Source organism: Oncorhynchus gorbuscha, linkage group LG09 (genome assembly GCF_021184085.1).
Source record: "Oncorhynchus gorbuscha isolate QuinsamMale2020 ecotype Even-year linkage group LG09, OgorEven_v1.0, whole genome shotgun sequence".
NCBI classification, from domain to species: domain Eukaryota; kingdom Metazoa; phylum Chordata; class Actinopteri; order Salmoniformes; family Salmonidae; genus Oncorhynchus; species Oncorhynchus gorbuscha.
In genome coordinates, this window is record NC_060181.1 from 42,064,380 (window position 1) to 42,075,607 (window position 11,228).

Here is an 11,228-nt window from a genome sequence, read left to right on the forward strand (position 1 = left end):
ACAAATACACACACACACAGAGAGAACAAATACACACACACACACACACACAGGGAGAACAAATACACACACACACACGGAGAACAAATACACACACACACACACACACAGAACAAATACACACACACACACACACAGAACAAATACACACACACACAGAGAGAACAAATATACACACACACACACAGAGGGAACAAATATACACACACACGGAGAACAAATACACACACACACACAGAACAAATACACACACACACAGAGAGAACAAATATACACACACACACACACACAGAGGGAACAAATATACACACATACACACAGAGGGAACAAATATACACACACACACACACACAGAGAGAGAACAAATACACACACACAGAGAGAGATCAAATACACACACAGAGAGAACAAATACACACACACAGAGAGAGAACAAATAGACACACACACACACACAGAGAGAACAAATACACACACACACACACACAGAGAGAACAAATACACACACACACACAGAGAGAACAAATACACACACAGACAGAGAGAACAAATACACACACAGACAGAGAGAACAAATACACACACAGACAGAGAGAACAAATACATACACACACACACACACACAGAGAACAAATACATACACACACACACACACACAGAGAACAAATACATACACACACACACACAGAGAGAACAAATACATACACACACACACAGAGAGAAAAAATACACACACAGACAGAGAGAACAAATACACACACATACAGAGAACAAATACACACACACACACACACACACAGAACAAATACACACACACACACAGAACAAATACACACACACACACACACACAGAGAGAGAGAACAAATACACACATTCACACACACAGAGAGAACAAATACACACACACACACACACACACACACACACACACACAGAGAGAACACACACACACACACACACACACACACAGAGAGAACACACACACACACACACACACAGAGAACACACACACACACACACACACACAGAGAGAACAAATACACACACACACACACACAGAGAGAACAAATACACACACACACACACAGAGAGAACAACAAACACACACACACACACACAGAGAACAAATACACACACACACACACAGAGAGAACAAATACACACACACACACACACAGAACAAATACACACACACACACACACACACACACACACACACACACACACACACACACACACACACACACACACAGAACAAATACACACACACACACACACACAGAACAAATACACACACACACACACACACAGAACAAATACACACACACACACACACACACAGAACAAATACACACACACACACACACACACACACAGAACAAATACACACACACACACACACACACACACAGAACAAATACACACACACACACACACACACACACACAGAACAAACACACACACACACACACACAGAACAAATACACACACACACACACACACACACACACACACACACACACAGAGAACAAATGCACACACACACACACACACAGAGAACAAATGCACACACACACACACACACAGAGAACAAATGCACACACACACACACACACACAGAGAACAAATGCACACACACACACACACACACAGAGAACAAATGCACACACACACACACACACAGAGAACAAATGCACACACACACACAGAGAACAAATGCACACACACACACACACACAGAACAAATGCACACACACACACACAGAACAAATGCACACACACACACACACACAGAACAAATGCACACACACACACACACACAGAACAAATGCACACACACACACACACACACACACACACACACACACACACACACACACACACACACACACACACACACACACACACACACACACACACACACACACACACAGAACAAATACACACACAGAGAACAAATACACACACAGAGAACAAATACACACACACACACACACACAGAACAAATACACACACACACACACACACAGAACAAATACACACACACACACACACACAGAACAAATACACACACACACACAGAACAAATACACACACACACAGAGAGAGCAAATACACACATTCACACACACAGAGAGAACAAATACACACACACACACACACACACACACACAGAACACACACACACACACACACACACACACACACAGAACACACACACACACACACACAGAACACACACACACACACACACAGAACACACACACACACACACAGAACACACACACACACACACACACACACACACACACACAGAACACACACACACACAGAACACACACACACACACAGAACAAACACACACAGAACAAATACACACACACACACACACACACAGAACAAATACACACACACACACACACACACAGAACAAATACACACACACACACACACACACAGAACAAATATACACACACACACAGAACACACACACACACAGAACAAACACACACACACAGAACAAATATACACACACACACAGAACACACACAGAACAAATAGAACAAATATACACACACACACAGAACAAATACACACACACACACACACAGAACAAATACACACACACACAGAACAAATACACACACACACAGAACAAATATACACACACACACAGAACAAATATACACACACACACACACACACACAGAACAAATATACACACACACACACACACAGAACAAATACACACACACACACACAGAGAGAGAACAAACACACACACACACACACAGAGAGAGAGAACAAACACACACACACACACACAGAGAGAGAGAACAAACACACACACACAGAGAGAGAGCACACACACACACACACGCACACACACACACGCACACACACACATAAACACGCACACACACACACACAAACGCGCGCACACACACACACAAACGCACACAAATACACACACACAAATACACACACACACACACAGAGAACAAACACACACACACACACACACACACAGAGAACAAACACACACACACACACAGAGAACAAACAAACACACACACAAATACACACACACACACAAATACACACACACACACACACAGAGAACAAACACACACAAATACACACACACAAATACACACACACACACAGAGAACACACACACAGAGAACATACACACACACACACAGAGAACAAACACACACACAAATCAAATCAAATCAAATCAAATTTTATTTGTCACATACACATGGTTAGCAGATGTTAATGCGAGTGTAGCGAAATGAGAACAAACACACACACACACACAGAGAAACACACACAGAGAACACACAGAGAACACACACACAGAGAACAAACACACACACACACACACAGAGAGAACAAACACACACACACACACACACAGAGATCAAACACACACACACACACACACACAGAACACACACAGACAACACAGAGAACACACACACACACACACACACACAGAGAGAACAAATCGACACACACACAGAGAGGAGAGGGGGAGAACAAATACACACAGAGAGAACAAATACACAGAGCGAGGAGAGAGAGATCAAACAAATACACACAGAGAGAAGGGAGAACAAATACACACACAGAGAGAGCGATCAGTGACAAGGGACCCGCCGCATGCTGAAGAGATGGAGGAAAAAAAGTGAGAAAAGAGAAAGTGAGAGAAGACCGTTTTTGCTGTGTAAATTACAGTGCAGTAGTGTTGTTCTTTACAAATCAACATTCAGCCTTTGTTTGGGAGGTAAACGGCATGAGTGGGCCTTGTAATTGGTTTGTTTAATAATTGGCATTGCTCTTTTTTTCTGACACGCACATACACACATTCACAAAGAAACCTACTTCACACTCATGCAAATGCACAAACACATTCACTCTCGCACACATTCACACAAACTAGGCAACACACCAAGCATGGTTGTATTCACACCCTGTCATGTTTAATTTGGGTTTAGTAGGGTGTAGTAATCAGAAAATAATAGAACTCCAAAGTAATTCTGAGGGCTTTTATGAGACACGGTGGACACATTATGTGTTTTACTTGTTTTTATTCGGTATTTAATATTCTAGCTCCTAAACTACAGTGAGCTACATTGGGACAGTTACACATTTGTCATTTTGGTCTGTACTCCAGCACTTTGGATTTGAAATGATACAATGTCTGAGGTTAAAGTGCAGACTGTCAGCTATATTTTTATTCATATCGGGTGAACTATTTAGAAATTACAAGACTCTTTGTATATGCAGTGCTTTTGACAAGTATTCAGACCCCTTTTTCCACATTTTGTTACGTTACAGCCTTATTCTAAAATTTATTAAATCAATGTTTTTCTTCTTCAATCTACACACAATACTCCATAATGAGGTTTTTAGAAATGTTTGCAAATATATATATATATATATATATTTTAAAGGAACTTTATTTACATACAGTTGAAGTTGGAAGTTTACATACACCTTAGCCAAATACATTTAAACTCTATTTTTCACAATTCCGGACATTTAATCCTAGTAATACTTCCCTGTTTTAGGTCAGTTAGATCACCAATTTATTTTAAGAATGTGAAATGTCAGAATAATAGTAGAGAGAAGGATTTATTTCAGCTTTTATTTATTTCATCTCATTCCCAGTGGGTCAGAAGATTACATACTCAATTAGTATTTGGTAGCATTGCCTTTAAATTGTTTAACTTGGGTGAAATGTTTTGGGTAGCCTTCCACAAGCTTCCCACAATAAGTTGGGTGAATTTTGGCCCATTCCTCCTGACAGAGCTGGTGTAACTGAGTCAGGTTTGTAGGCCTCCTTACTCGCACACACTTTTTCAATTCTGCCCACAAATGTTCTATAGGATTGAGGTCAGGGCTTTGTGATGGCCACTCCAATACCTTGACTTTGTTGTCCTTAACTTCACTAGGGTAGGGGGCAGCATTCGGAATTTTGGATGAAAAGCGTGCCCAAATTAAACTGCCTGCTACTCAGGCCCAGAAGCTAGGATATGCATATAATTAGTAGATTTAGATAGAAAATACTCAAAAGTTTCCAAAACTGTTAAACTAATGTCGGTGAGTATAACAGAAATGTTATGACAGTCGAAAGCCTGAGGAAAATCCAACCAGGAAGTAGTATTATTTCAAAAGCCTGTTTTTCCATTGAAAGCCAATCCACCATACAAAGACCTAGGACCCAGTTCACGGTCTTTGTGGCTTCCTCGGCATGTGGCCAGTCTAGGCATTGTTTCAGGCTTTTACTCTGAAAAATGAGGGAGATACAGCACTTTCAATGAGAGGCAGGTGGAAATTTCCAGACATGAGCCCAGCGCGTGATCGGGAGTGCACCTTTCTTGTTTACCTTTTCTATTGACAAAGCTTTTGTCCGGTTGAAATATTATTGGTTATTTATGAGAAAAACAACCTGATTGATTTTAAACATCGTTTGACATGTTTCTACTAACTTTTATTGTATGTTTTTGACTTTTCGTCTTGATGTTGAGAGCGTGAATTGTGCCTTTTGGATTTTTTAATACATTTTTGGACATAAACGGGGACATTATCGAACAAAACGTACATTTATTGTCTCACATGGAGACCTGGGAGTGCCACCAGATGAAGATCAACAAAGGTAAGTGATTAATTTTAACGCTATTCTGACTTTTGTGACAAGTCTCCTTGGTTGGAAAATGGCTGTATGGTTTTGTAGATAGGCGCTGACCTAACATAATCAAGTAGTGTGCTTTCATCTACCTTATTGAAATCTGACATAGCGGTTGCATTATAATGAGAAGTTTATCAAGGACAACAAAGTCAAGGTATTGGAGAGGCCATCGCAAAGCCCTGACCTCAATCCTATAGAAAATTTGTGGGCAGAATTGAAAAAGCCTGTGCAAGCAAGGAGGCCAACAAACCCGACTCGGTTACACCAGCTCTGTCAGGAGGAAGGGGCCAATATTCACCCAACTTATTGTGGGTAGCTTGTGGAAGGCTACCTGAAACATTTGACCCAAGTTAAACAATTTAAAGGCAATGCTGCCAAATACTAATTGAGTGTATATGTAAACTTCTGACCCACTGGGAATGTTATGAAAGAAATAAAAGCTGAAATAAATCCTTCTCTCTAATATTATTCTGACATTTCAGTCTTAAAATAAAGTGGTGATCCTTACTGATCTAAAACAAGGAATTTTTACTCAGATTAAATGTCAGGAATTGTGAAAACTGAAGTTGAAATGTATTTGGCTGATGTGTATGTAAACTTCAGACTATCTACCTCAAATGCCTTATTATTATCTATCCTGATGTCTAGTCACTTTACCCTGCCTTCATGTACATATTTCCCTCAAATAGCTCGTACCTCTGCACATTGATCTGGTACTGGTACTCCCTGTATACAGCTTCATTCTTGTGTATTTTATTTCTCATGTGACAATTTAGATATTTTTTTACTTTGCATCATTGGGAAGGGCTCGTAAGCAAGCATTTCACGGTAGTCTACGCCAATTGTATTTGGAGCATGTGACAACTTTTTAAATTTTATAGTGGTGTCTGACTTGCTAAAGCGGAACATATTCAAATTGTGCCTTTTTTCAATGCTGATTTGAATGCCATTGAGAGAACAAAAGTTAGGAATATTTTTGGGCGAATTTAGAAGTAATCATCGACTTTTTCAAAAGTATCTGTAGTCTGATAACAAAATTCTTGCTGGTAACATAACATTTAATTAATGTCACATGTAATCTGTTACTCCCGAACCTTGCATATAAAGACCTACACACTTGTGGTATTTATTTAGAGCTCCGTGGTATGTTCTAAAACGTTGAGTATGTCGTTTGATACACAGCCACAAAGCCTATATGTGGTAAATATAGCATCATTTCAATAAAAAAAATGGTGGATTAATAACAGTGCGCCGGTCTTTCAGAGACGGATTCAGACTCATCAGAGAGACTTGGCATGTGTCACCACTACCATGTCACACGTCGTAGCCAAGCTTTAAATGTCACTTATCTTCTCTCCCCTGAGCCGCCTGGTGTGTGTGTGTGTGTGTGTGTGTGTGTGTGTGTGTGTGTGTGTGTGTGTGTGTGTGTGTGTGTGTGTGTGTGTTTTTCTCACACACACACACACACACACACAGCTCTCCACCTCCCTTTGTGTGCCTGGGAGCGTAGTGCTGCTCCACTGTGTTGATTCTCTGCTGCTACTGCCATTTTATAATTATGTCTCCCCTCCTTTTCTTCTCTCTTTTATCCTTTCTCTCTTTCTTTCTCCTCTATTTTGTTAATTCCCCCTGATCCATATTTCTACCTCCCCTTGCCTGACACTTGTAATCACAAATTAAAAAATAAATAAAATATAAAAATGTATCCCTACTTCATTTCCTCCTTAATTCCTCTGTATATTTTTGTTCCCATTTTTGCTTCCTTTTTGTCTGTTTATCCATTTCTCACTTTCGCCCTCTTTTTAATCATCTCTTCTCTCTCGTTCGCTCTCTTTCTTTCTCTTCCTCTTGGTCTCCTTCTCTCTCTCCTTCTCTGCAGCCTCTCTGGAGGGATCTCCGTAGCCCAGGCGTTCTTGGAAACCAGCTGCCAACAGGACCCGGTCTCCCTCCGATCCTGGGCTTCCTACATCTGACCCTTGACCTCCCCCCACCACCAATCAAAGCCGTCCTAACCCCAATCTCATACCTAACTCCAATCTTAATCCGAACCTTGATTTTTAACCCCATGCTTAATTTCAAACCTTCAAACAAGTCAAGTCATTGGCCTGTCCAGTGACTTATCACAGACAGACAATCATTTTCTTGCCTTTAACCAAGAGTTTCCACTACATTTGTCCCTATCCCATCCCAACTCTCTTACCCCTTCTGAATTACCACCAGGGCTCTATTCTGAGAACAAGCATCAAAAATGTATCCATCCTCAATTGACGATCCCACTACAAGGACTGTGGAGAACGATGAGAAAACAAACACGTCAAAGATGGCGTCCACTTCCAACGACCTTCTCACTGTATAGTAAATCCTCCAGTGTAGAACAGACCTTAAGTGTGAATAGTAACCCCACGATACACCACCGAGCAGGTGTGTATAACATTCTAGTGACAACTAATGGTGACTTTAGAGACATTGGGTACACCAGCCTTCCTCTCTCTCGGTCCTCACTGACTATATCGCCAGAGCAGTGAGAGGGCGCTACATTTTGCATTCCCTTCCCCTCTCTGTCCCTCTTTTTCTGACTGATTCTGTGCCCTGTCAGAGTTTGGGCTTGCCTGGTGAAAATGACATCTGTTGTCCCGTTTTGTCTTTTCCTCGCACCTTTCCCCTCCTTCACTCTGTGGGTCGCTTTCTCAGCGCGGGTCAGCAAGCCTTCACTGTGAATACGTCCAGGTGTGGCATGAAGCGGTAGAACCTGGCAAACCAAAAGGTACTAAATGTGATGGTGAAAAGACCTGGCAAACTAAAAGGTACTAAATGTGATGGTGAAAAGACCTGGCAAACCAAAAGGTACTAAATGTGATGGTGAAAAGACCTGGCAAACCAAAAGGTACTAAATGTGATGGTGAAAAGACCTGGCAAACTAAAAGGTACTAAATGTGATGGTGAAAAGACCTGGCAAACCAAAAGGTACTAAATGTGATGGTGAAAAGACCTGGCAAACCAAAAGGTACTAAATGTGATGGTGAAAAGACCTGGCAAACCAAAAGGTACTAAATGTGATGGTGAAAAGACCTGGCAAAACAAAAGGTACTAAATGTGATCGTCAAAAGACCTGGCAACATAAATGGACCAGGCTATGGTATTGCGAGGACCTGGCTAAAGTGCTTTTTGAGCCAGGGAAAATGAAATGACGGGTAACCTACATGGGACAATTGGTTGGTTGAGGATATGGTTGAGGGAGAGAACGAGGCAAGTACTTCTCTACTGAGGATGAAGAAGAAGATTCTCTCACATATCTCACTGCTTGAGACTATTTTTAGATATGAGGTATATTGAAAATAGTGTAGAAAGGAAAATGTACCATGGGTTAAAAAAACCATATCATCCAAATGTCTGTCAAGTCTCAGAGAGACGTGGTATGTAATCTCTCGGGTACTGTTTTTATGAGAAACTAACTCTTTGCTGTGACTGTTCATGTGAAATGGCCATTCGCTGGTGATATAAAGGCATTTTACCGGTCATGCCAACAAACCTGTTGCTTGGGCCATCGTGACCTATATGTGTGTTTTCACACCTTGTAGCCAGTAATGAACTTTAACTAAAGCCAGTATGCTGGAGTGATTCCTATTACCCATGTATCACTACCAGTGGAGCATGACCTATTGTTACCATCACGACAACCTCCTCCCTGTGAATATGAATAAATGGGGATTGAAAAAAATTGAAATGGCCACCAAGAAACCAAAGGGAGAGAATTCCAGCCCTGGAGAGCCTTTGAATTTAATTGCAACATTGGGTCTTGTGTGTTACGAGTGTCCATTGTTTGGTTTGGAGCTTGCCTTATGCTCTCTAGTGGTTGGTTGGCCCAGTAGTAGCAGATTAGTATTGATTAAACCTTCAGGACTGCGTTGCCCTCCAGGCCTGGAATAGCCCAATCCCTGACATTGGAGAGGTAAGGAATGCTGATACTTGGTCACATGGGATGAAGTTGTCCATATCAAAATACAAGTGGCTATTTCATGCTTCGGTGGAGCTCTGGTGTCAGTGTCTATCTTGGACTGTGTGGGCTGCCTGCCCTGCCTGGCTGCTTCCAGTCTAGAAGGCTGGCGCTCTGATTTCACATCATCTGGATGTCAATAGCCAAACTGGGAGGAGCGGTCTACAGAGTTAACACAAGGCAGTGTTTTGTTGAGGACAGTATTGAATTCAGTGTTTGGGTAAGGGAAAAACCCTCCTGCAACTGTAACATGTCAGGATGGAGCAGCCCCACCATAACTTGGCTTGGTGGGGTGTTTTGGGGAAGGGAAGTATGATTACTTTGTGTGCCGTAGCCAACCATGTGACTTTCAAGGCATTTCGAACCTGGGTCGTGTTCATTAGGGAATACCATAACAAAACGTTTTGCAACAGAAAACAAAAACGATCGTTTCTTATTGGACGAGTCCAGGTAGTCCCTCCCTGTTTGTCTGTTTTCTCCTGTTTGGTTCCTAATGAACACGACCGTGCCAGTTCTGCCAAGGTGCCCGAGGACTTGCCTGAACTGGCTCTTTCCACAATCTCCTGATTTATTTTTTTAGGCATTTGGAATTTTTTCATTGGCACTTTACTAGTACACTGTTACACACAATAAACCTTATACTGAGCCTCGCAAGAAAAACATGCATGCAAATAGAAGCAGACATACAAGGAATTGTGTCACTACACATAGTCAGACATTACATTCACAGGTGTATATGCATCCATCACGTTCTCATTATTCATGAGTCATTCAGTATCGTGGTAGCATCCACATTAGTGTAGAAGTGTTCTTATTTACATTTTTATTCAACTAGGCAAGTCCGTTAAGAACAATGACGGCCTACACCGGCCAAACCCGGGCGCCGCTGGGCCAATTGTGCGGCGCCCTTTGGGACTCCCAATCACGACCGGTCGTGATACAGCCTGGATTCGAACAAGGGTGTCTGACGCCTCAAGCACTGAGATGCAGTGCCTTAGAACGCTGCGCCACTCAGGAGCCAATAAAAGTGACTAAAATAATGACGTAATACATTATTTACCATTTATTTCTATTGGGCTGAAAAATTATCTGAAACGCAACTACAACAAACAATAAATGCATCCAACAAGTTTCTAGTCACAAGCTTGACGTAGTCATTGTGTGCTAGAAATATGGGACCAAATACGAAACATTTAAGTGAATTTGTCCCAATACCTTAGTCCCCCCATTTTAGGGGACCAATGAACAAAAAGTGGTGTAATTTCTAAACAGTTCACCCGGATGAAAATACCCTCAAATTAAAGCTGACAGTCTGCACTTTAATCATTTAAATCCAAAGTGCTGGAATACGGAGCCAAGAAAACAACAGAATTGTCACTGTCCTAATACTTTTGGTGCTCACTGTATTTGGAAAGGCAATGGGGACTGTCTAATTTTATTTATTTGTTGTGTGTTTTTTTTAAACAATATTGCAGAGAATGGAGTTGGGTTACTTCTAAGTAACTTTGGGTTGCTTAGATTTAGTTTAGGTG

General features: G+C 41.4%; 1 protein-coding gene across 2 annotated transcripts in view; it reads left to right on the forward strand.

Annotated features, from left to right (window-relative positions):
- The window catches only part of LOC124043638 (sterile alpha motif domain-containing protein 12-like), a 129,815-nt gene extending 119,214 nt beyond the window's left edge, over positions 1–10,601 (forward strand). The window contains exons 5-6 of one of the 2 annotated variants that reach the window (XR_006840355.1): positions 7,582–8,466; positions 8,587–10,601. Coding sequence is in view for 1 of the 2 variants with exons in the window: in XM_046362431.1 (XP_046218387.1) it covers positions 7,582–7,604 (23 nt within the window). In the remaining variant the exon portion in view is untranslated. Of the gene's footprint in view, positions 1–7,581 lie in introns of both variants that reach the window. The other variant, XM_046362431.1, reaches the window with a different exon arrangement.
- The last annotated feature ends 627 nt before the right edge of the window (positions 10,602–11,228 follow it).